Below are 27,614 nucleotides of genomic sequence, written 5' to 3' on the forward strand. Positions count from 1 at the left end.
AAAACTTGAGTACATTGGAGTCTGTAGGCAAAAAATCAGCGATTCTTGCTTTTCATTTTTACTGTTTGTTTTTCTAAAACTGTTTGTGTTGACAATGTGCGCTAAACTTATCATTACTAATTCTGTAGAGAGTTGAGCAGCTTTCTTGATTACCTTTGCATGAGACATCACTTCAAAGAATTTTATTAGTTTCTGTGTTATTTTCCTTTCATAGTTTAATCAGCTATCAAAAGTAAACAAACTGTGAATCGGGCTTCTGTGCTCTAAAAGCTTCATGGAATACGTTCCATGCTTAAAAGCCAAAGTGGAAAGCAGAAAGATGACCATGCTTGTTTCATAGGTGAGAACCTGAGACTATTTTTCTCTTCATGCAACAGAAGTCTGTTGAAAACCACAAATTAAACCCAGGCTGCTAAAACCACTGCCTAATTAGAAGCCAATCTGTTCTACCTATTTCCTCTATGTAATTACTAGAATTCTGATACTTTTAAACACAGAAGTGAATGCTAATATGTTTTTTGCCTGTGACAGAAAGGAGGGAAAAGATTGATGTCGCTGTCAGTTGGAACAGGATTTCTCTGCTTACACTTGAGCTACACAAAACAGAGATAATGTTTTTCTGACTCAGAGGTATTTTACCCAGTCTTTGCACTGGAGCAAATGATAACTGAGGTAGCTGGCAATAAGGAAAGAAGAGCTGTCTGTAATTGCAAGAGATCATATTTTTGGAAGTATTTCATAGCAGGATGTCCATAGCATTCAGAGTGGGATTTATAACTGAACTTTTAATTTAGGGAGAAATTTAATTTTAGAATGCACAGAAGTAGTGCACCAATTGAAAAACATTTTTAATGTATTATTATCATCAGGAAAAATAAGGCTAAGTTCTATGAAAAACGTGAACTGTGATGTCTTCAGCTCTCTTGCCCTTATCCTGGGGATTTATTGTTGGATAGATGTGATTTTAGAGAGAGTAAACAGCGTATAGTAGGATCATGAACATTCACATTTTAGTTTCATATTCAAAGGGCCTAACTAAAGGATTAAAGACAATGCTTTCATCTTCTGAATTGCTAGAATCTTATGCTTATGTTCAGAAAGTATCGTATATATTTATTGTAGAAATATGATTAGTCCTGCTTCCTTCACTTCATCAGGCTTGCACGTCAGACGTTCTTTAAAGCAAGGCCTTTTTTGGGGCAATACAAAGCATTACCATGGAATCATAGAAAATCTCAAGTATGAAGGGACCCATAAGGATCATTGAGTCCATCTCCCTGCTCCTTGCCAATAAAAATTATTTTTAAGAAGTTCATATCTGTAGCTGTTAATCACAATTTAAAAATTGTTAAAATTCCAGAACTAGGGAATTCATCGATACCAAATGCAAAATACTAAGTGCAGCGCAGGAGCATTTTGTGCATCTCTTGGTCTCTGCCTGTCACGTCCACTCATGTGAGCCTACAAGGAACGCAGTGTGTATGTGCTTCCTTGTGAAGTGCTGGGGTCTTGGCACAGTCTCTTCAGTGAAATTCCCAGTACTGGTTTTGGTGCCTCTGTTTGTACTGATTATGAGCAAGGCTGTTTTGGTAGGTTTGCCCTAAGCTGCTCTCTACATAAAAGAGGTTACCGAAGAGTGAAATTATATTCTAATTGATGAGTTCCTTCAGTACTCCTCTTTTAATTATGTCTGTTACATTTAAAATTTTAGTTAAAATTTAGAATAATGTTATGATTTGCATACAGACATATAATAAGTAATATTTTTATAGCTATTTGAGTCTGGAGGCTTTTTGGCTGCGCGTTTTCAGCTGTTCTGCCGTTTTTTTGAAGGATTTAGTCTCCTGATGCCATATACTGCGATTTCTTGCATGTAGGATCATTCTGTCCTTTTTACAAGGTTCACTTTTGAGAGAATAAAATACTTAACTCCAAACCAAAATGCCTGAATTGATGTTAAGACTAAATGATTGCTAGCTTTTACGCTATTAACTTCACATAGCCTAAAAAGAGAATAATGAGGCTGCAAGTCAACATAGGAAGTTCCGCAGCTATTAATTCATCTACTCTGCTGATGCTTACACAGATTCTTATCATGTGCCCCCATTGCAGAATGCAGCAAATATCACTGAGAAAAACCAAGCCAGACTAACTGTTTAGATTTAAAAAATGTGATGAAAATGAGCTGTAATCTATACAGAAGAAGCAATCTGCGCTATCAATAAAATCTCAAATATTGATTGACTATATAAATTAGACAGGTTAGTAACTAATGGGTTCTCTTGCTCAAGCAGTATGTTTAACATGGTTTTGAAGTGAGCATGAGTTACTAACTCACAACGTCAGAGGACAGCTGTAGTGTGACCACCCAAGCTTGGTAATTAAATGGCATACAGGTTAATTGCAGAGACAAGCATGATACTGGCGTTAAAGGACTGAAAGGAGTCTGTTGAATAGTGCTGTCCATCCGTGGAGGAGGAAAAGGAAAGTCATTTTAAAGAGAGATTTATCAGTGTAGAATAATTACAGATTCAGTTTTGATTCAAGCCTTATTTTAAGGTTATAATACTACAATAGAGTTGGAACTGAATGAATTGTAGAAGAATGGCATTGAGGCCAGTGGAAATTGTTATCAATAAATCTGAAGCTGATCCCAATCCATATCTTAGGGCCTTTTTTGTTGTTTTGGTTTAACCTGCAGCCATGTCAAATTATGCTTTTAAGTATGCAAAACTGATTGATTTAATGTGAGGTGCCAATGTATATATTCAACATATCATATTGTTTTGTCTCCATGAATCAGTTTTATCACAGCTCAAAGGTTTTGATCAGTATTTAGTGGGAAGAAGAGTAACCCACCTTAATGATTGTTCTTCATATGGTTTATAATCTTTATAGCTTACTGCTACATAGAACTCAGCTCAGCAGAGCACAGACATTTGCTTAAGTGTTGTGCTGAATGAGAATTATAATATATCACTCAGCATGTGCACCTGAAAAAAATAACAACAGTTCTGCCATAAAAGATATAATATTGTATGTATTATCCTCTCCTTGAGGAAAAGGAAGTCGCACATGACAGATGCTATTCATGTTGCTGCATGAATTACTAGGCTCTTATGATGATGGAGGTGACTATGAGGTTCTAAACAGAACAGTAATATAGTGTAGTACAAGTGATACAGTCTGTGAAGGAAAAGCTTTCCCATGAAGATGTATGCAGAAAAGAATAATAATAAAGATTTTTCATAGGTAATTTGCATACAATGTTTCAATGTCCAGTTGGATAGGAGCACAAGGTTTTATTATGGAAAAAAATATATTTTATGATGCTTTGTATGTTTCCATACTGAACATTCTTCCGCAGCAGCCTGATGTTGTTTGAGGTGTAACCAGAAGGCACCAATTTGAGTTTTAAAAGGGAATGAGGAGGAAAGCATTGGTATAATGGCTTTATTCTGATGTCTAAATTCTGAAATCAAACCCAAAGTTGTTAGTGTTTTTTTGTACTTCAGTATTTCTATAGTTGTTGAAAACTAAGCTTTAATGCCATAACAGATGTTATGTTCATTTACGATTGTCCTGCTAAATTCACCTTAATTTTGCCTCCCTTGATTATATTTCATTTTGTTTGCAGGTTTGTTTCCTGCAGTGCTGAACCTGGCTACCAATGCTGTCATCACAACCAATGCTACCTGTGGAGAAAAGGGTCGAGAAATGTACTGCAAACTTGTTGAACATGTACCTGGACAGCCTGTAAGGAACCCTCAGTGCCGTATTTGTGATCAAAGGAGCAGCGTTCCACATCGTACGTCTGCCATTTTTGTTTAGATCCTTTAAAAAAATCTTTTTTCAAAGGGTTGCAGATACTCAGCAAATAGGACTGTTGGTCACTGGTCCGATTACTATGAAATGCATGTCTCTTTAAATTATGTTACTCATCTCTTCCACTGGTATTTCAAAACCTGTATCTGCTATGGATACTCCTCAAACTGAACTTTGTAATTCAGATACTTGAAAGTGGAGCACCTAAATTCAGATTTAGGAGAATTAAGTATCTACAGCTGTTGTTGAATTCTCTTGATACATACTAACCATGAATGACAACGAGGTGACTTTTACCTGCATACCTGCATACCTGCATGTGGAATTTGAACATTTTGGCCAACCTAAGCGACATCTGAAATTTCAGTTGAGAGCCAAGTGTAGTTTTATTTTATTGTGTTCTGGGATGTTTTTCTTCTTCGTTTGATGTTAATTTAGAGTCCCTGAGCCAGCAAAAAAGATGGTAAGATAATGGAGCACTGCTTGGTTTAATTGCTTAGTTTTTCATATTAAAATTGATCTTTGCTAACAGTGCTTTCTTAAAGACTACCCGGAAGCAAAATCATTTTTCAAATATAAATTCATTTTCATCTGCTTCAGAGATGCGTATTTTTAGTACTTGGGAAGATCAGAAATAAGAAAATTTCTTAGTCAAGTCATGCAAGGTTAATTCCTTGTGACTTTGCAGTAAAAGACATCAATAGTATTAACACTGTTAGACTTCTGTGAGTGAATTAGCACTGTAGATGGTACAGGGTGTAGAGACACTTAAGATGGCTTTTAATGGTATATATAAAATGTTGGAAGAAACACAGCCTCAGAAGCATGGAGACAATTTCACTTTTTTTCCCAGTTGTTTCCCTCTAAAACCTAGCTCAGGTATATTTACACCTCATGGCAAAGCACATTTAAGCATATGCTTAAAACCACAGAAAAAAAAAAAAAGACGACATTTAATCTGTCTGCTAGTTCTAGACAGGATGAGCTATCTATGGCTTTAGCTCTCCAGACAGAAGCTTGTTTAGTTTCTTCTTAGAAACTGCCTTCCAGGGCTACCTTTCCTAGGGCTATTTTACTCATTAAAAATTCTTTTCCTGACAGCTAATCTGCATCTTCCTTGAAGAAATTCATGTTACCTTTTTCCTAACTTCATTCAATACAAGGAATGGATTATTCCTTTTTTCTTTACAAAGGTATTTTTGAGGGTTGATGGTATTGCTCTGTCTAGTTTCTACGCTGAACATCTCTTTTTCTTTCATTCTTTTCATAGGCTGTATTTTCTAGAACTCTTACTGTGCAAACAGCAGTTCTCTGAATTCCCTGTAGAGGTTTTAATCTTTATTAGATTTCACCTGAGCTCTTATCAGCACTGCATACAGATGGAGGGTTGCTTCAGAATGAACAGAACATATTCCTGTTTGCATGTTTTATTTAGATATTTTCCCTTTTTAATGGTGTGACACCACTGAGATATATAGCTAGTTGTCCATGACCATCCTCAGATGCTTTCCTGCTTATTGCTACCTATCCATTTGCTCCTTGTCTTTATGAAGCTAATTATAATTGCCCCAGTACAGAACACTTGATTTGTCTGAACACACTTGCAACCTATTGCTTTTACCCCAAGATATTTTCCAAGTTTCAATGTTTTCTTTAATTGTAGTAAATGTCAACTTCTGAGGAAAGGTCATACAATTTGCAAAGTAAGCTTCCAAATATGTTACACTATAGTAGTGTATCTCTCTCAGAGAAGATTTTAGGGGCTTTTGGAAACATTCCAACTGGCAGAAACACTGTGCAAGACGCTTTCTTTTCTTTATAGGTGGGTATTTAGAGACACGTGCACTTCATATGAGTTATTTTACTATAAAGTTCATTTAATTCAGAAACCAAACCTAAGCCAGAGCCTGATTGCTTTGTCCCCCTGTTCTACCTATGATATTAGATAGTGTATGCTAATGTATGTGTATATACACACATGCACAAGTATATAAATATAAATCCCATCTGAATGATTTATATCTATGTCCTCTTACTCCTACCCTCTTAAAAACTTGAATCTGCCCAGCTTCATAATGTCTGTTTTTTTGTTGCTAACCACATCTCATTTTAAGGCTTTTAAATGTTCATTTGGCAGAAGGAAATGCCTTATCTAAACAGAGATGGCTCATTAACAGGACAACTATGTAATGTAACCAGACTTTAAATGATCCCCCTGGAATATGTGAACCTAGAGTGCCTCCCCTTAATTACTGTGGTAGGAAATGAACACAAATTCCCTGGTTAATCACATGTGAGCCCAAATTAAAGAGCATAGTTTGATGGGCTTACTCTGTAAGTTCTCCCTCTTGCCATCTATCAAGGAGATTGGTCCTTGAACTGCATTTGGAGTCCAGTCCTTTTTTGCAAATACTGTATTATTTTGCCTTCCCTTTTAAATAGGCAAAACATGCCAGCAATTAATTAGTTTTTTCCAAATTAATTATGATTAAACTTTCATAATGGTGATTGTGATTAATTGTTGATAAATCTCCCAGCCCTCCTTCTCATGATTTACCTTTATATCAATTTCACCTGAAGAGACTTGCATCAAAATTTCCAATTAGGCAGCTTCTGTCACAATCACTGATCTCTGAGCTTGATTTACAGGTGATTTTTACTAGCACTTATTTAAAGCCAAGGTTTGTGAAGATGATCAGAGCTGTGGGAATCGACAACATGTAAAGTATGGGTGTGTTTTAGTTTTCTCTTCAATATAAAGGTAAAGCTACTAATAACATCACTTTTAGCACCAGTATTCTAAGTTGCTGCCCGCTGATGCCACTGAATAATCTGATATTTAAATTAATTTTTTGGCATTTTCAATTTTGAGGACTTATGCATTCCCTCACTCCCACAAAGCACTTTAATTGTATCTTTAAATATGTTCAGGCATTCTGGCTTTCCTTAATGAGCTAGGAGCTAGGTGGTTGATGTAGCAAGAAAACAGAGACACAAGGTATCAATCTGACTGGTTGATTTAAATAATAATTAAAATAACAAGTAAATTAATCACTTAATGAACTAATTAATTGCAGTTCTAGGACTAGCTAATCATGAAGCATATTCCAGTTTTATATCAAGAAAACCTGTCAGTTTAAAAAGCCATCCTTAATGAGAGGGGTAGGATTTCTCCTATCTTATTATGTTTTTTTTAAAATTGAGGTTGTTATTCTCTATTTCAGAGTGGAGAGAAACACTAATTAACCACAAAAAGTAACCAGCAAATGTTGAGGGCCATTTCTCTCAGTCTAAATAATATTAAAATACTATGTAAGCGAACTTCAAATCTTGTAAAGGAAGAATTCAATCCTGTAAATAAATTGTTATCCCTATTATTTGAGATTCATTTGGGACACTGCAGTAAACACAGAAATGAGAAGTAATGCTTCTTTGATTTTGATATGGTTTATAACCACCTTTATGTGCACGTATGTGTCATTTTTCCAGCTGAGATATATGTTCTGTGATTTCTGAATAATTTCTTCTCTAATGATTTCTGAATTATTTCCATGTGTGCTTAGAAATGCAAGTACCATATTACTTTAATCTCTGCTTTCTCTGCACACCAAATCTTGGGTTCCTGATTTGGTTTTTTCTGTTGCAACATTTAATGACTTCACAGTACGTGAAACTTTGGAAATTTGCAGGGGGCGTTCACTTGATTTAGATGCCTATGTTTTCTGGAGAATCAGGAGAGCCTCCAAATACATTCAAGCATTCTGAACTACTTTCTTGTGATCCTAACCCAAATTAAACAACTAAGATTAGATGAGTATCCTGGTAATAAAAACAATGACCATACCTCAGGAGTAAAAAATCCCAACAATCTGTTTATTGTATTTTTATTTTTAAAGTGCTACCTCCTGTAATTTTGTTCAAATGTAGATTTTATACCTAATAAAATTTAAGTCTCCTAGTAATTTTAAAATATATTTATGTATTTCTCCTCTGCTAACAGACCGACATCCAATAACAAATGCAATTGATGGCAAGAACACTTGGTGGCAAAGTCCTAGTATCCAGAATGGAATCGAATATCATTATGTGACCGTTACGTTGGATCTCCAACAGGTAGGCTTCTGTTTCTTTGTTTCTGCAGAGGCTTGATTTCTTATACAATAGATGACCTGGAGTATTATCCTTTTTGCTCTTTTCTGCTTTTGTATTATGAAGACACACTCAGCTTCTCCTATAACTTGTTGTTGTTTATGTGGATGATCTTACTGAACCATTCATTCTAACGTAATGTACCAAAGTAAGAATTATTTCATATATATTTTTATGAAGTCATGTTTAAAATTACTTTAAGTATAACATTTTCAGGTTTTTTTCACAGTAATACATAGTTTGGCTCTTTAAAAACAAAAGATGGTTTCAGGGAGAAATTCACATGAATAGAACTTTACAGTTAGGGTACTGTTCTTTATTGTTTCAGTAGCATAGTATGTACACTTAAATACCCTAAAAATAGTTTTGCTGTGCTAGGTAAACATGCGCATGTGGAAGGTTATTTTGAGGGAGAGCCTGTATTAAGACAGGTGTTCCACTAATGAGGTCCTTAAATAAATTGCATACTGTTGGTGGAATCTTGCTTAGCAGATCTAGCTATAGAGAGTGCAGTTTTTGGTGCTTAGAAAAAATGCTATCTAAATTTCAGTGTATGTGAGCAAGAGGATTTGAGGGTAGATGGCTCTTTTCTTTTTTTTGTTATGCCAAGAAAAATACAGAACAACTATATAGTACCAGATGTATTCGTCATGTTATTAAACTTGATTAGGTAGATTACAAATTAATTTTAAATCTTTTTTCCCTCTTAAACTCTTCTCTTGTCTATGGCTGGCCCTTAATTGTCTGCAACTTGAATCAGACCAGCAAACATAGTCTGTTTTCCAAGTGTTAAGAAAAAAGGGAAGGCCCTTCCACTCACTAGGCTCACTAGAGAGAGATTTCTATTCTCGGCTCTCCCTCTTTTGTGATCTCTTCATTGAGATCAGTTTTCTATTTCAATTTATTATTACTGGTTTATCAGTTTTACTTGGAACTTTCCTGTCCTTATCTCCCTTCTTTCTCATTTAGCTGTGCATAAACTGGACAATAGCTGATTATCACCCAAAAAGCCTTGAATAAAGCAAAGGTTTTTGAAAATAAAATGAAAGGAAAGGCAGGGCATTGAGACTTTTGTGTGCATGCATACATAAAATTTTGTTTTAAGAGGTCAAATTATGTCTTAACTTAGTCCAGAACTCACAATTTCAGTAAGATTTAATGAAGAACAACGTTTGGATTTCTAGATTTTATCCTTTATTTCTTGTACACAAACTGTCATCCAGATGATCTGATTGTAAAGATTCTTGTAAGTAACGTGATGCTGAAGTGCTTGTAGGGCAGTAGTCTTTATACCTGGAAAAGCATTTGAATTTTGCAAGAATTATTAGCATTCTGGATTTGGAGCACTCATTGCTACTGGCAGAAACAATCCTACGTCTCTGTGTTTGGCCTTATACCTGCAGAAGTATTCAATGTGCATTTTTGTTTGTCAGCAGAGCTAAACCTTTTTACAGAAGTTTGATTTCTAGCTCCTGTGGCATTAAAAGTTTTGGGTTTTTTTAAATGTCTCTTAAGCTTGCAGAGTTATTAACTGTTTTGCCTTTACAGCAAAGGATTGAGCTTTTTGTTGGCTATGATCTCTTAATATGTGAGTAGTTGTCAGGCATTAGAACTAAATTACCATCATTGTTTTTCATCACCTACTGATTTTACTTCTGTAATAGGCCAGAGCTTTACAAATTCTGAGTTTTTTTCTGCTGTGTCAGTATCTAGATTGTCATAAAAAATAAGCAGCTGTGTGTAGTTCCTGAAGTTTGAGTTTTCTAGTGTACTAAAATGTAGCAACCACAGAAAGAGTGACTGTATTGAAGGAAAAATACAGATTGTTCTAATGAGTTTAAAAGGCTTCTTTGTGTGCCTGTTGACCATGGTCAGAGAATACTGCACTGTGTGTTGTATGGATTTAGGGTTTTTGTTGTTATTTAAATGAGACAAGGCTCAAGCATGAGCCTGTTTTTCCCATGTTCTCTTGCTTATCATTGAAAGAAAGCTTGTCCTTGTCCTTTTGCAGGACTAAAGCCAGTATCTTCTTTTAAGCCCATTCAGTTTTGTTGGCTGGAATAGGAGCATTGTTGAGGTTCTCATGTATGTCAGAGAGACGGGATGAGATTCTGTATAGCTAATGCTGTCTGCATACTCTTTATGACATGAGTAACCCATGTAGTTAGGAATGCACGCTATGGTTACTCACCACCTTACATAAATGGAACAAGAGTTTTATTCTTCATAATGAAGTAAAAGGTATGTTGCAATTTGCATGGCTTTTGAACTGCTCAATAAGAAAGAAAAGAGTTGTTTGAATTTTGAGAAATATTAGGAGGTGTTAGTTGCGTGCTTCAGTATTTTGTTGACACAGCACTCTAGGCTTTATTGAAGTCATCAGTAAAATGTGAAATACATCTTCCAGCTAGTGTCAAATGTAGTAGTCACTATGAACACCAGATATCTTCTTGACCTCACTTAAAAAAAATACAATTCTTTATCTTTGTCTAATAGGAGATTCAGTAATTGCTATGTTTATGTGGATAAATTCTTGCTTTAAGTGTAAAAATGCTTAAATTAGAAATAACAAATGACAAGTCTACAAGTAATGGGCTGAAAATTGCAGGAATGCATTAGTTTATGTGTTATTACTAGTAATTATGATAGTGTATGTAATGCTTTTAGCAATCCTAAGTTCATGAAAAAATCAGGGAAAATAATCACAATTTCTTCATATACGTAACACTTGGCCTTTTGGGACAGCTATGTGGATTTTTTACTTTATTGTGCAGTGTAGCCATGTAAAAATGGGGTATTCTAGTTAGCAATAACTAGTAAACTGTAGAAGTGAAATATATTTAACTTTAGAAGGAATCAAAATGTTATCAGTCAGGATGGGAAAAATGCAGTATTTTTTTCTTCTCCCAGCAGTTGAGGTTTACTATAATACTTATAAAGAGCATTTATCTATAGCAGAGGCCAGGTTTCTAATTCATTAAAGTATTTGAAATTCATACCCCATCTATTATAAAAATAGGAGTTGATAACTGGAACTATTTGGTTCTGAGCATCTTTGCTAATTTGCTCTTAACCCTTCACTTTTCTAGACTATCTAGCCATTTTGACAATCATCATCTTATCTGTTTCACAAGAATATTATGGAACACCATTCGTAGCTGTATGTAAAAAATTATTTTTTACAGTACTTTTCATCCAGCAAGTGCATAACAGGTCAAAATATGCATGTAGATTTATTTGGGAGTAGCTCACGTGAATTTAAATAAGGATTAAAACTGAGAGGCTGAGCTACCGCGGTTTCTCAAAGTGAAACTGCAGATCTGTGCTTGGCTGGGTACGTTCTTCAGTGTGCTAGGATGTTGAGTTTCTGAAGCACTAATGAGTTACTGGAAAGTGTCCTGCTGGTTGCGTAGGGTCTGTGGTTTTGCTGTAAGAGTGATGGGCAGTTCAAGTGCAACAAAAGTACTTCAGGTCCAATGAATGCAATGGTCCCTTCCTACCCAAACTGTTCTATGATTCTATGACAGAAAATAAGCCTTCTCTCCAAGAAGTACAGAGGAATGTGTTGGGAGAACAGAAAAGCTTGGACTTCCAGGGAGAACATGTTCCCGGTACTTGTGCTAGTCCAAATCCTCAGTTTGTTTAATTTCACAGTAATGTGGAAGATTATTAGAGTATCTTTAAAGGGAATTGGCAAATACATAGGAAAACCAGTTAGCAGTTGGATGTGTGGCGGTCAGCCCATCTGTTTCTGGTTTCTATACACTTTAGGACACTTTTATTAACATATTCCCTGCTGTTCTGGGGATCAAGGTCATTGCCAGTACTCTTGATATTGCTAAGATAATTGTGTCAGGAGCACATTTATGTTGGTTTTGATTTTTTTAAATGGTATTGGAATATTTTGTGTGACTTGTAGGTGCATGGAACTTGGGTGGACCAAGAGGTAATGTTTTGGCAGAAAGTTATGGACTTACTAAGTCTATCCTAATTGACTGAGATTGTGGAGGATAAGTTCAGTGTCTAGTTAATCCTTTCCAGGCATATATTTCTGAAGAAAAAGAAAGTAGTTGACAATCCTCAAAGCCTCAGAAGATCTCCTAAGTTGCACTTCATAAGGTGCAAGAGCACAAATAACTGATTAAGCTATGTAGTTGATTTCTCTATAAAGCAATTGCAGTTCATCAGTTTTAAGCTGCTTAAACTCTGATCATGTCCAACTCTTCACCTTGTGTTTTTATCCTGTCTCCTGCCCTGCTTCTGTAGGAAGGGAGGATGCTGACTCTATGTAAAAAGTCACCACAGTCCCACTTCTTCTTAAGCGTATTTCAGTACTTTCTAGATGTAAGTTTTTAGACTTATGGGCTTCGCTATTTGAGTGGAACATATTATACTTCGGGAAGTGGTATTTCTGTAATTATATAGAGAACTGAATAGAAGTAGGAGAAGAATGCTTGACATGCTCAGAAGCATTTTGAAAAGCATTTACAAAAAGCAAACTACAATATTCTGCTAATGCTAGATTTATTATTTTGTAGTCCTGCATTGTTGAAATATGATTTAAGTGGAGGATTTTGCACTAGTTTTTAAGTATTTCTTTTTTATTTGATTCACTTTAATACCCATGAGCGGAAAAACACATACACGGGTGTGTGTGTGCACTGTTGCAAACATGTATCACATATCCTTAGTAAGGATAGTGCTACCAAGAGGAAAACAAATGCAAAACTGAGTACTTCTGCTTTCTCTATACAAGACTGTACAACTAAGTGGGCTCTGTGGAAAAAGACTGACAAGCGAGAACTTGGAATCTGTGAAAGGATGACTGGAAAGTTTCAGGCTGGGAAAGAAAAATAGCAGGATAGGATCCAGACTAGTGTTCTGAAAGCTCAGTGTGGCAGTTTGGGTGGAGCTTAAAAGGTAGGAACACCCCCACCTCCTATCAATGAAGGGAAGCAGAATCTGTATGTGCGCTGCTGACATCAAATTGAAGAAAGGATCATTAGGGAGGAAGAGACCCATTGAAAGTACATCTTCTTTGTGATTATAGGTAGGACAGCTGCAAACATCAGAAATAATTTTACAATAAATTTCTTAAATTAATATTTCATAGCTGAGTCACAGATACTACATGCGCAATGTGGATATGATTCATTAATATGTTACTGTGCTTTATAATTCTTGGTTTTTTTAAATTATTATTCTTATTTTAAAGCTTCAAATTTGGGTTGCATCCAATAAACAATGTGTTTATACATCTGCTGCTCTGCTGAGGACTACTATACATCATGTGAAATATGACCTATATTTGAACATTTGAGTAAAATTTGAAATGAACAGAGGAAAAGATCTGAATATTTGTACTTCCGTTTTGCCTACGTTAGCTAAGAGCGTCACGGTGGTAGAGAGGGGGAATGGACTTGGGAGAGGACTTGTGTTTATTTGGTGCTGAGGACCCAGCTTAAAAGCTGATGTGGGTGCACCCTCATAAGTGCTCTGTCTGAAGAGTCCAGACTTAATATTAAGCCTGATAGATGCTACAGACACCAAAATGGTGGTATTTCATTATGTCTTAATGAAATATTGCTGACCTTTGTTGGGGGAGAAGGAAACAGAGAGGAGAAACCTCCCTCAAAGAGACCTAGCTTGTGGGACCTTGCTTGTCATTTGTTCCTTTGCTTTACCAGTATGAGTGTGCTGTGTCGATAGGTGCTTGAAGGAAACATTATTTTCAGCTGTCAGTTTCCTTGATGCACAACGTTAGCCATATCCCTTAGGGGAGTGCAACTCAGAAAGAGTTTGTCACTGTTACATGGCAGAGTTCACGTTTGTTAGCCAAGGAGGACTTGAGGCAAGCGTGGCAAGTACTGTTGTGCAGAGCCATGTTTAAGATGTTGCCCCAGACTGAGACAGGCTACCTATTCCTAATATGTTTAATTTAAATAATGGCTGTTTTTAGTGAAAGGTTATGTGAGCAATTAAATTCTTACTTCCATGACCACTTCTCTGCCCTCTTTTGGCCTTCTTCCTTCTGCCTTCTAGTGATTGACTGAGGTGATTGTAAGAAGATTGCTGCAGGAAGGACTGGCTTGACATACTCATTTAATCTCAGAAGTAAAGCTACCTTTTCTGAGTAGCCATTTCTTTATGTTTCTAGTAAATGAGGTTGCATGTATTTCACTGTCCCTTCCAAAGCCAGTCTTAAAAGAACGTATACTGGGAGCTGCGTCATGTTGGAAATTGAGTGGCAGGGACCATGAATTTACTCAGTCTGCATCCCTGTCCAATTTATTTTCTTCTTCAAGAAGAAATTATGGTTTTTAGTCTTGACCATTTGAAAGTTTTTGCATGAATTTTTGATTCTGGAGCTATCTTCCTTTTGTCTGGTTTCAAAGTTGAACCTGTTGTGTGGCTCTATCTTTACAGTTTAACCCCACAATTAGATGCAGTTAAAGTAATCCTTTAGGGAATGACTGAAGTTAGTCTTACTGCCACAGTGAAATATAAGGTAAATTGGATGATAAGATATTTCACAGCAACATTTCCTTTTTTAATAGAGATTTCTTGGGGGTTTGGTGCTGCAGCATAGCTGTATTAAAACAGACTTTACACATTATCTGCATAGTACTATAGGAATATGTTTATCACTAGCAGATATTTGGGTTTCACATTATATTTTCTCTTCTCTGGGATATCAAACACATTTTCTAGTAAAAAGAAAATGAAGTAACTTTCTATTGAATAACTTCTGAAATCAAGTGTCAGAATGGCGAAAGGATTAGAGGGAAGGTTAATGACACTGTTTAGTCTTGGGATACAATAACCAGATCAGTAAAATTAGCTGCCACTTGGTCTTCATATCTTAAGTTTGTCTATGTCCAAACATTTTGCTTAAGTTTTCAGTTAATGCTTTCTTTTTCTGTTTTACTAACAATTATGTGAAATGCTGAAACATTTTTCAAAACAGTTTCTGTAAAGGTAAAGCTTAAAGCTTCTCTTCATCCCCAAACCAGAAAGTAGTTTAACAGCAATGAAAATAAATCCAAACTGAGACTTTTCACCAATAAATACCAGTCTGTTTTGTCCATCTTCAAAAATCTTTGTCTAAAGACAGAAATGTGAACAGAATTAAAGTCTGTTCAGACTGTAATGCTGCAGTTCCATGATTGCTCTTCCTTCCATCATAACCCTCTTCCCCAGCTGGCTAAAGGGAGACATTCCTGTCCCCTTTGTTCTGGCACCAGTGCTTGTGCTATCATGCAGCAAACCAGCTCAGTACCTTGATAATGAAAAATACATCTTGCTTTGGGGGAGTTAGGTTTCTGCCAGATCAATTTTCTAATTCGGCTTGCTGCATGGGGTTTTAATACCGGTGTAGGGGAGGGGGCAGGAACATATTTTTGGAAGTAGTGGGGAAAACAGTTCCACCCCTTGCTGGAGCAGCTGGCACTCTGCATTGGCTTGAAGTGATTGTAAAAATTTAAATTATAAAATACTGATCTATGAGCTACAGCCTATGCCTGCAACATAGAGCTGAATATTTGGTTTTAGTATTTCTTGCACATGAATCATTCTGTTTTGAAGTAATGTAAACATTTGAGAATACAAAGTATTTAATTATCTCTCTTTCAAAAAAATATCCTAAGTCTAGTTCTCTGGCTCTGTTATATCTAAGTGGTAATGAACTGTTAAAGTGACAGCCCTAAAAAGATGCAACTAAACCATGAGAATGAGATTGTAGAACTAATATAAAACAGAATGAGATCGGTTCTGTTTCATTAAAGTCCCCAGACAATTTTTACAGATGTAACTGGATGCTATAGTACAGATTTTTTTTCCTAATTTTTTTCTGTTTCCTCCATAGACTTGATTCTGAATATTTTAGTAATTCCCTACATTTCTTTAGTTACACAGTTTGCTGGTAATGCAATAATCAGATACCTATAAGGCGAAACAAAGCATAATTTGCTCTTCTGATATTCTTTTCAATCAGAGCAAAAGGATTGGATTTGAAGTTAGTTTATAATGAAATTGTTTGGAAAATAAGCAAAAAGAAAAAACAGAAAACAAACAACACAAAAAATATCTAGAAATTACCATACCTAGAAAGCATAATTATTAGTAATTTTGAAAATAAGCAGAAATGTAGTAAATATTTTGACATCACAGTGAGCATTTTTAAAAGCTACCTAGTTTGTATACTGTTAGCAACTATGCTTTATCTAATGTAGCCTTCCATCCTTCGTAGGAAGGAGAGAATATGTTTGAGCAGAATGTACATATACTGGTGACAGATGTCATCCAGGGCTCAGTTCTTGTCTCAGAATAAAGTTTTCCACATGGATGTCAGACAAAAGCCTAAAGAAAAATGAATGACCTTTTACCTTAGTTAAGGGTCAAAAGTGCACATCTATGCCAGCCATAGTTCCAGTGGAGCCTGCTGCATTAAGCTTTTCGGTGTTCTGACAAACAAATGTTAGTGAAGCTACTCAGGCTGACTTTTCTGCAGCAGTAAAAAAGAAAGCTTTTCATGAGTGGTGCAATAATACAGGAAGGGAGTACTCTTCAATGCATTCTGAAATGCTAAGAAACCATTATCATCCTGAAAGTTGTAATACCTGCTGTGTGAAGTGCTGCTAGGTAGGTTGATTCGTTGTATTAACCATAAATCTCCACAGGATTATTTTGCCCAATGTGGTCTCCACTGAATCAGAATGTAACTTTATTGCTTTGAGATTAGTCAGGAAGGTTTCTAAGTAAGCAAATCCTTTCAGCTTCAGTTCATAATACACACAGTCAAATACTTTAAAAGTTTTGTGAATTTATAGTTTTCTTTCTGAGGTTGCTTGTCTTACATTTTCCCTGAATGATTAAAGCAAATATGCATAATACTCTTCTTTATTAATTTTGGCATTAACGAAGAGATGTTAGGCATTAACGAAGAGATGTTCCTTTCCATCCTTCAGGAAAATAGTTTCTTGATAGAGGTCCTAAATACTGTATTATATCCTTTGAATCCGGAGTGACACTTATGTTTTGACATGACTATAAGATTTTCTTCTGATTTTGTACTGTTGGCAATTCTGGTTCAGAAGAATGTCATAGACCCTGGGAGAATGGTGACATGACAAATAATGGGATGATAGGCTTCTCAGTCTTCAACAGATTTGCTCTACTTCCTGAAAGAATATGTTGTCATTGAATAGATTATGATGAATGAAAAGCTAACTTGAAAAAGAAGAATTTTGCAGCTGACAGTGGTGGGCATGCTAGCCTTTTATGACAAAATTGTAACTGAAAGGTAAGGTCTATGCAACAAGATGGGCAATAACATTCTGTAGTACACATTATGAAAACTGTCATAACAGAAGGGCAGTGGATTATGTGTTAAGAGATAGGATATTGATTGACTAATTTGTCTTTTGTAAGGTTTTGTGTGTAAGTCAAGAGTAAGGGGAGTAGAAGCAACTCCTAATTGCAAGAAAGTACTTTGTCGTATGAATGTCATGCAATGCTTTGCAGCAATGTTTCAGTTTTTATACCATGATTTGATTAAATATGCTTTAGGTTGTTTTTAATTGCCTCTTATATAGGTTACCAGGATGCAAAATTGTTCAGCTGTCTATATATGGCACAGGATAAAATGCTGCTACCCTTAATAATGTGCACAGTAGGTCAGAGCTTTCTCAAGAGCATTGAGTCTGAGTTGCAAAGAATTCTTCCTCATCTGTGCAGTGATCATGCTTTGTTGGTGGATCCAAAACCACTCAAGGAAAAAGTACTAGTGGTAATAAAATAAATGTTGAAATAGGTCTTGGGGCTGCATAAAATCATCCCTTCTTCTGCATAATGAAGAATGACTATATATATACAAGCATGCCTTTCATCAAATCTGTAGACGGAAAAATTATTCTCTCTCTCTTTGTGCTTCATGAAGTCCGCGTGCAGGTCACATGCTCTGTGGAAGCATTTAGACACTCATTTATCAGTGATGTAGTTTAGACACACAGTCAAAACCGTCATTAGTGTAGCTCTGTTTGCTTCATTTGGGCTAACGTGGACTCAGTGACTGAAGAAACTTAGAGAAGGGTGTATATTGGATTTCTTTACGTATAAAACGTGGAAAACCAGAGACTTGGTCTGTTCTTAAACAGAACATACAACTTCATGATGAAGATAAACCTTTCGCTTTGTTGTGCATCCTAATGTGCTATGTTTTCTAATTCTTCAAAAGTAAATTCTGATTGTAAAAGGGGGCTATGAAATGGAAATATATAAAATTATAGAATTATATAAATTATAAATGTTATATAAATATATAAAATAACTCATCTCATAATTCACTTCATATATTCCATATATCTCCTGCTATGTCATACAGCAACATATCCACATCTAAGGCAGTTCTAATTAAAAACGTATTAAGAAAAGTGAAAATGAAAACTAAACATGCATACACTTTCTTGATCTGAGAATCAGATTTAGCATCTCATTTATTTTCAATTTTCTTCTTTCCTTATATATGTTTTTGGAATTTATGAAGTTTAGTGACATGAGACAGCTTACCAGAATAGATTTTTAAGTTTTTTTAACCACTGTCATGTTTAGCTAAAGAAATAAAGCATGGTGTATTTGAAGTGAAAGTGAAGAAAAGAAAGAAGCAAACAAGAAGCTGAAAATTTTTGGGGAAGCATCTCCGTTTCTTATGTGGAGGCTAAAGTTTGTACTTTATTTAAGTTTTCATTTTTCAAGTTGTTCATATTCCACAATATTTCTAGACTGAAACATAGACAACATTGTGTTATGTTCGGGGAATGGGTATAGATTAGTACATGCCTATTTCATATTCAGATCAATGATCTTGACCTCAACGAGCTTACAATCAAAATAAAATAAAAATCTCAGGTCCTCAAGATGATGCCTCTTATCATATGTTATATATGGTGGGTAACATGTTCTTTTCTAGACAACTCAAAGTAAACACCTGTGAAGGTTTCAGCAGGGAAATATTAAATGCTGATAATGCAGAAAATGCTGTGTGCTAACAGTACAACAGTTTCAGATGTTTGTATCCCTCTCTGCCAGGTGGGTTAGAGGTAGATGTCACCTCACTAAATAACAACTATTTATGTACATTTTGCAGAAAGGTCAGAAACCGTGACATTGAAATGATCTCTAATTTCACATTGATGAAATGAGTGAACTTGCCCTCTGTTGTACAAAACAGAAATCTGAATAACTTTGACAGGATTCATGCCAGGGTTGTGAGGGAATTGGCTGATGTAGTTGTTAAGCCAGTCTTCATTATATTTGAAAATCCATGTCAGTCAGATGAAGTCCCCAGTGACTTCGGAAAAGGTAATATCGCACCTATTCTTAAAAAGAGTAATAAAGAGAACCCTGGGAACTACTGAGCAGTTAGCTTTTAGTGCAAGCTGTTCCTGCTTAAGGCAGAGGGGTTGGGCTAGGTCTCCAAAAGTCTCTTCCAACCCAAACCGTTCTATGATTCTACAAAAAAATAAGAATCTGCTTCTCCTAGAGAATATATTATTCCTGTGTCTGACTAAATAGTTTTGTCTATGTTAAAGTTAATATCCTGTATTTAATTAAATTAAGATGCATAAGATATGAGTCTATAATAGGTGAGGGGATTGAGAACAGATTTTAAATGTTTGGGTTTCAAGGTTTGTGTGTTGTAGGACTTCAAAATGGAACTTAATAAAACAACTATGATAGTTCTTTTCTTCTTGAGGTAGAGGAACAGACAAGTTACTCTGAAATGCAGCTGATGTGAGGATACTGTATGGAAACCTCACTGAAGGAGATGAGAATACTTTACCCTGGGTAGTCGTAACATTAGGACTCAAGCTGAGCAAAAAAAAAAGAAAAAAATTTTTTTGTGTTTTTTAGCACCAAAATAGAAGAACCACCTTTTTTTGTACTTCTTTACTATTGTCTACATTTGAAGAAGAAAGGTTTGAATATTGGCATTTCCATCAATTTTCCATTCCTCACCATATTCTCTCTCTGTGAAAAGATGTGATTAGCCTTAGGAAATAAAGAGAAAAGAAATTGCTTTCTGCTATTATTTGAAAGCACTGTGAAAAGAAATTGCTAAATTCATCCCTCAGTTCTGGTCTACAGTAGGCCAATGATGAGCAGCAAAAATGGTCAACAGAAAGTAGCTATTCGTTTTGAGGCCTTCACAAACAACTGAACAGTGGGTAGTGGAGAAAACCAACAGAGAAAATTGCGAAGTACAAAGTTGACATTGCCAGAAAATTTGCAGGTACTGACTCCTTCCATTTGGCTTTACGTAGCTTAGATATTCAAAAGCTGGACAACTTGAGAGCTTTACAGTTTGACATTTTATAAAGTGTGCTGTTTTAATAGGTTTTGCTTTTATTTTTTTTTTTTAATGACACAAGTTATAATCATCTTTTACTTACAACATGAGCAAGAGTTGAGAGGCATTAATAAAGGATCTGTTTTTCTCAAGGAGAAGAAAGTGTTCTTAAAAGAACTTGAACTTCTCTTGCAATTATATACAGGGGAGGAAAAAAGATTATATTGTTCTCAGTTGAGGTGTTTTTAAATTATTTTATTTAAAATGTGGTTAGGCAGGCATTAACTGAATGGGGCAAAATGTTGTGCATGAGTGAATTTTCATCTAATTAGAAAAGATGGGACATTTCTAACTGAAGCTTGGCTTTATTTGGATACATCTGCTTTAGAACTTTTGTGAATTTGTTGTAGTGAGTTTTATGTTGGCTATGGTAAAATCATTCTCAGTTTTTCCCTCCAAGTGCTGTGGGCATCTTATTTTGCATTACATTCATATCTACAATTTTTCTGGATGGCTAGTAACTAGAATTGTTTGCAACACTGGAAAAAAAAGCCACATAAAACTATGTTGGAATCAAATGTGTGCATCTTTCAGCCCAAATTCCCCATCTGGTAGCAGTATGTCAGTTGGAAGCAGTTCAAATGAACAGGAGAGACGCTGTCATTAGAGGGTAAACTGCAGCACGGTGGGAGCTGAATACTGCTAAGCATCTTTTATTTTCTCCATGCCAACATTTTCAATTGCAGAATTTCTGACTGTGCACTGAATGTTTGAAACTGTGGCCATTGTCTCTGGACGGCGATAGAAAAGGTGTGTGCTAGATGGTCATTTAAGGAATCTGGAGAGCCACTCCGTTTCTAAATTAGGCTTTTTCTCTGAGTGGGATGTGAGACTAAAATGAGAAGGTTAGTTCTTCTTAAATAGTCAGTTGTTTGAAAATTCTTGCATCAAAAATTTCTACCTTCTTTCATAAATAATGAACTCAAACAGTAATGCATAACAGCATTTGGTAAGGTGGTGAGGAACTGAAACAGATTGCCCAGAGAAGTTGAGGATGCCCCATCTCTGGGAGTGTGCAAGGCCAGGTTGGGTGAGGCTTTGAGCAGCCTGGTCTACTGGAAGGTGTCACTGCCCAGGCAGGGGGGTTGCAACTGGATGATCTTTAAGGTCCTTTCCAACCCAAACCATTCTATGATTCCATCATCTGTGGTGTGGGAATTGAAATACAACTGACCACATAGAATTATAAGTTGATGTCCGCCTCTGAGAACAAGAGATGTTTCTCAAACTCGCAAGACCTCTGCTTTAGCTTATTAGCAGAAGTACTTGGATTTTGTCTGTTTTATGTCTTAAGCCTGTAGAAGGAGAGGCTATTCCAAAGTGAAACAAAGTTCAAAGGTCATATTTGTGATGCATGATTTCCCGCACATATAACAGTTCTTTTTGTATATAAATGTAAAGACAGAAGTTAAAGATTAAGAAACACTGTTTTATGTGCATTGAGGATTTGTTTAGATCTGTGATTTCTGATTATTTGACAAATAATCAGGGGGGTACTAGATGTTACTGAATCTGGTAGCCTGATGAGTGTAAGGCTGTTGTGGCTCTGTCGTCATGTTAAAACTGTAGCAAAGCACAACTCATATTTCTGAGAGTGAAACACACATATGGCTACACAGGGCAACATAAATTGCCTACAGTGCCCTATCAGCACCCTTACGAAGACACAGCACTCGCACAAACACAGCCCAGGCTTCCTTGCACTGTTCTTCAACTCCAGCTGATTATGATGAAAGTCTGCTAGGGGCACTGTGTGTGTGTGTACATCTATGGATGTGTATACAAAATGCAACACTTCAGTAGCTGACCTTAGATAATCTATCCACTAGCTGGCCCCAAATCTCACCGGCATCTCCAGTTGCTGGAATTCAAACAGGACAGGCTCGGAGACCTGTACTCCTCCTCTAACTGCTGCTACTTAGACCTCTTCTACTTGCAGGCTAATCAAGCTTGAAGCTAACTGTTGTTCACACTTACCCACTCAAAAGAGAGAGCACGCCTAAATGGAAGATACTTAAACAGGATTTAAAAGGAAAATAGGACAGATTTCAGTGATTGAATAGAGGACAAATATGCTGCCCAGTTAGCTGTTTATAGTCAACTGGCCCTTTTATCTCCTTTTTCTTCTATTTTAGACCTGTTCCTCCCTGGTCCAACTTGATCTCTCCCTCTACCTACCTCTGGTCACTCCCATGAATGTTCCATAGTAAGTCTTGCCTATTTACATAATCCCCTTAACACATACCATAATAAGTTTTGCACGCTCCAAACAATTTATTTCCAGTGCTTCTCTCAATGAATTGTGTTCCCCTGTAGCCCATAACCCATGTTAGCCTGCAGGGCATTCTGAGATAGCTTTCTCAGCTCTCTCATCCAGATGGATTTTGTACTGGTACAATGGGTGTCTGCAATGCTGTCCCTAACAGTGCTTCCGAATGGCTAGTTAAATAAATCTATGGAATGTTTTAGGCCATGAATTTCAACAGTATTTATGCCAGCCTGTAAGGAAACAAACCCTTGCCCAAATTCTGCACTCTTCTCAATGAATGTTTACTTGACCACTGAATTGGAAAAAAAATCAACAGCGTAATATAATTATGGTAAATAAATGGATACATGGTTTACACAAGATTGCTGGTTGGAGCCTCCATTAGAGCTATTACAATGTTCTGTTAGAAAAATGAGATGGAAATACTTCTTTAGAATTGTGTAGTACTGTGTTTTTTCTCTGGTGATATACTGACTTACATGAACAGTTTCTAACTGAGGGATTTGTTTTTTAAATAGAAGTGCAGGTGGGAGTCAGACACAATGAGATTTCCTGCTTCACTAGCTAACTCTATGCAGATTAATGATTCACTTCAGCTCTATCTGAATAATATTAGTATAGCAAATTATCCTGTATAGTAGGATGCACTTTTCTATGCCTTATGAGGCATTCATAAGATCACACAGCGCTATAACTTATGGAACCATTGCTCACAATATGTGCTTCACAGATCTCACTGCTGAGACAATTACCAGTGAAAATGAGACCCAAGACTCATTTTGTTCCTCATCTTGAGGATAGTTCTCTATAATTTGGGAAAAGCTTTGAGGACTATTTAGACTATTTCCCTCCCACTTCCATCATTACACTATAGTCACATGAGCAGATGAGCAGAAAAAAGCAGCAGCTGCTCTTTGTCAGCTGTGCTAATGGACAATTACATGCTACTAGGCAGCTTGGTATTCCTTTGTTTTCACATTTGTATCAACAAACTTTGGACTCCAGGTGACATGGTATTGGACTTGTACAAAAGCAGATGTGCTTTAAGGTTGTACAATTATTACATTGATTGACAATGTCAACTTATTTGATGTTTGAAATATTTGTATTATTTTCAAATAAGTATTTCAAATACTTATTTGAAAAGTAATCCAGGCATGCTCCATCAATTAGCCTGTGGCAATAGAAGCTCAGTGTTACAATTTGCTGGGAAACTTGATTACAGAAAGCTGAGCAGATTTACTTTTTCTGATTGTGGAAACAAATACAGCAGAACTCAGTTATACGTTAGACTTTACTAGTATTCTCATGCTGCTAAGCTCTAGCTGATTGTTTCATAGTAACCAGGTCACCATTTGCTAAGGAACTCTGCAGTAAAAGGGTTACTCTTTTACCTGAAAAATGACAGTTTTCTGAGTGGCTGGAAAGCCAATATTGCTTCCACGACACTGACTTGCTTTGAGAATCATTATATGGCTGCTATTAATTTTAGTGGTTTTTCTACACTAATTGTTATTGTTAACTTGTTTAGAAAATGCATGAAAGCATGGAATGCACTATGTTTTCTGTCTGTGTGTACCACTGTGATGAGCTCGTAGTGATTAGTGTAGTGCTTTAAACTGGGACAAACATCTTCCTGATTCATACTAAAGCTCTACAAGTCTAGGTGTCCTATAGATTAGCATCCTGTACTTTCTTCAGCCTACCCTTATAGAGAACCATCAGCAATAATATCAGCCAGTGCACATTTTTGATGCATGTACTTGCTCATGTTCCCTTGACTATAATTGGCATTAACAGCCTAGTAATGTTGAAAAATTCTGGTCTGTAGTTCCAGCTTAATTTCTCTGCCCACGAAATAATTTTGTTTTATATAAGATAGTTTTTCAGTTCCACTTGTGAACAGAGACATGAAGGACTAAAGAGCATGTTTCATATGTCAGTGGGTTGTAGCACCTCAGTGCTATTGCAGAAGCCACTGCAGGAACTCTCAGAGGTTAGGACAGTAATAGTACACTCAATCAGGCTGAAAACTGCAATTGGTTCATAGTTAAAAACACTTTGCATGTTCTCTTTTATTTATGTTAACAAGCTTTTTTCATTGTCAAACTTAGATTAAGAGAAATAATGTTTACCCCACTGTGACCTGCAATATGCTGTTTCCTCTCCACTGCTTTTTAAATAAAAAAACATGTTGCAGTTTTATTTACAAAGTATGCTAAAAATAACCAATGCCAAAGGTATATAGTAAATTGCAGTCAAAATGTATGATGTCCCAGAATGTAAGAAACGAGACTTCAAACAAATCTTCATGCAGGAAATGTTGTTGAAATAGGGCTCTAATTTGAAAAGTAACTGCAGAAAGTTTCACTCTCCCACACAGCCTGATGTTTCAAAGTAAGCAAACAAAAAAAGACTTCCTGTTGATTATGCCTCTCGGCCCCACAGAGCCAACGCATCCAAGATTTCTGCAGAGCTAAATGTTCCCTTTTTTGCTAAAGGCAGTATTAAACATTGAATCCTCTGTGACATATTGCAAATTTTAGGACTTCCACAAATAAAAATGTGTGTGCACTCCTGAGATTATGAATTTATTGTGAGCTATGTCCTAGACCACATCTAGTCCAAGTTATTGTTAACTTGTCCTTCTGAGAAACTTCGGTTCTTGGTGATTTGTCTTCCTGACAGAAGCTATTCTGGATCTTACCATGCTCTCAGAATCTACAGAGAGGATAGGAATAATAATTAGTGATAAATATTTTCTTTGCCTTCATCATCAAATGTACTCTAGTGTTTGCAGAACTCAGCTACATAACATAATTTCTATTTAATAATAATAACAGTAGTTACTAATAAAACAGTTTGAGTCTTCTGACTATTTATTTCATTGATTACTGTAGGATCTTCTTTCACCAGCACTACTTACTGCCTAATTATTCAAAACAGATTGTGTGGACTGAGTCTGAACCATATAGCTTCTTTACAATGACTATCCTATATAGAAAACATTAAGTATCATTATAAATCAACACTTTTCTCTCCATGATACCCTCTAGCATCCTCATGTGCAGACTCGCAGCACTGCATCTTAAAAATATTAACTTGCCATACGTTTCCTTTTTTTTTAGCTTCAATTCTACCTCTGTAACATCTAGATGTTACTAGGTTAAAAAACCCAACCCAAACTGAAAATGTGTTATTAACATATGTCATTCTGCAGTTGCAGATGTATTTTTTGTGGCTCTCATTCCAGTAAGCCTGTATGCAGAAATAAACCGTGATAAATCAATTGAATAGGCAGGTGAAATGGACCATAATGAGCATTGATTGCATGCTTACATTCTGCTTATAGTGATATTTGATGTGTCTTTGTCCTATAAAGCTTATTTATGGCCACAGTGCCAAGTCATGTGACTGAAACAGCAATGTTTTAATGAATGATTTCAGCATGATGTGATTACCTTTCAGGAGCTTATGCCGATGTTTTTTCTTAACAGTGAGAAAGTTGTAACAGAGTTTGACAGTTCCTAAACATTGCAGAAAGTATGTGTCTATAAATACACGCACAAAACTGAACACATTTCTACAAACTGAAAATACTAGGAAACAAACTTTGCAAACATTTGGCTGAAACTGCGGCTTACCGATTATCTACTAAATTATGTGAAATTTAGAATGGTTTTTAATTCTATTTTCAAAGTCTCTTTTGACATAATGCAACTAATCTTTTTTTTTTCAGAAATGTTAATGGAGAATTTATTTTGGCAGTTATGGAGTTGCAATAGGATGTAAGGCCACAGTGCATTTCTAGGGAAAAAAAATCAAACATTATCATATTTACTGTTCTTAGTAGCTTTTAAGAAATCAGAATGCATTTCTAATTATGGGTTTACGTACTTTTTTGACAATTTGTCTGTTTTTCAGATTTTCCAGATTGCATATGTTATTGTGAAAGCAGCTAACTCGCCTCGACCTGGGAACTGGATATTAGAGCGTTCGTTGGATGGTGTAGACTACCAGCCATGGCAGTATTACGCTATCACAGACAGTGAGTGTCTGACACGCTACAACATTCATCCTCGTCCTGGAACTCCGTCCTATATAAAAGATGATGAAGTCATATGCACTTCTTATTATTCCAAAATCCATCCTCTTGAGAATGGAGAGGTAAGATCAGATGTTAGCCCATGCAGAAGAAAAGTCCTTTGATTAATTGGCAAATACCTGCCTTGAGTTGTCAGTGTTTTGTTATGCTTGAAAAAAAGAGTAGGTAGTCTATTTGCAACTTTAAAAAAACTCTTCTTATGTTCCTAAGTAAATGCCTGCAAGGTACACACTGATAAACACACGCTACAAGAGGTAAAAGAGTTACTATGTAGAAGAAAAAAATAGTACTTTCAGACAATTTACAGGCTTGTCACTTGTGACCAAAGGTGAGAATCTAGGGAGAAAATGTGGACCCAGAGAAGTCATTAAAAGGCTTTTCTTTGAGTCGCATTTTCAGTCCCTGTGTATAAGCTAAGATGTTTAATGGTAATGATTTTACTGGGAGTTTAACTTATTGCATTTAAAAGCTTGCAACTGACCCCTTGCCCCCGCATGTACCCATTCATTCTTCTGTCAGAGGCCTCTGCTGTTTCATCGTGATTCCAGGCACATGAATCATGGACCAGTCATTTGTTTTAACCGAGGGTGTAGAAAAGACGTGGTGGAGGTGAGAATGAGGCTCTGTGTTTGAAATAGAAAGGCAAATGTAACAACTGTAGCTAAGAGTATTTTCTACCACTTAAAATGAAGAAGGGGAAAGCCACAGGTACCAAATTCCAACCGTGTGGTTTTTTGCAAATTTTTTTCCAACACTTGCTTTTCACACAACTTGGTAATTCAAGGAAATGACATTACTTGAATGTGCAGTGGATCTGCAGTATACATTTATTTCCAGATTCATTAATGCCTACTGATGTT

The 27,614-nt window shown here is 36.1% G+C and overlaps 1 protein-coding gene across 1 annotated transcript in view; it reads left to right on the forward strand.

The window, feature by feature from the left end:
• The window catches only part of LAMA2 (laminin subunit alpha 2), a 362,543-nt gene that overhangs the window by 83,381 nt on the left and 251,548 nt on the right, over window positions 1–27,614 (forward strand). The window contains exons 2-4 of the mRNA XM_069851862.1: window positions 3,638–3,808; window positions 7,826–7,938; window positions 26,574–26,816. Of these exons, the coding sequence (XP_069707963.1) occupies window positions 3,638–3,808; window positions 7,826–7,938; window positions 26,574–26,816 (527 nt within the window). The remainder of the gene's footprint in view (window positions 1–3,637; window positions 3,809–7,825; window positions 7,939–26,573; window positions 26,817–27,614) is intronic.

Source organism: Phaenicophaeus curvirostris, chromosome 2 (assembly GCF_032191515.1).
Source record: "Phaenicophaeus curvirostris isolate KB17595 chromosome 2, BPBGC_Pcur_1.0, whole genome shotgun sequence".
Classification (NCBI taxonomy): domain Eukaryota; kingdom Metazoa; phylum Chordata; class Aves; order Cuculiformes; family Cuculidae; genus Phaenicophaeus; species Phaenicophaeus curvirostris.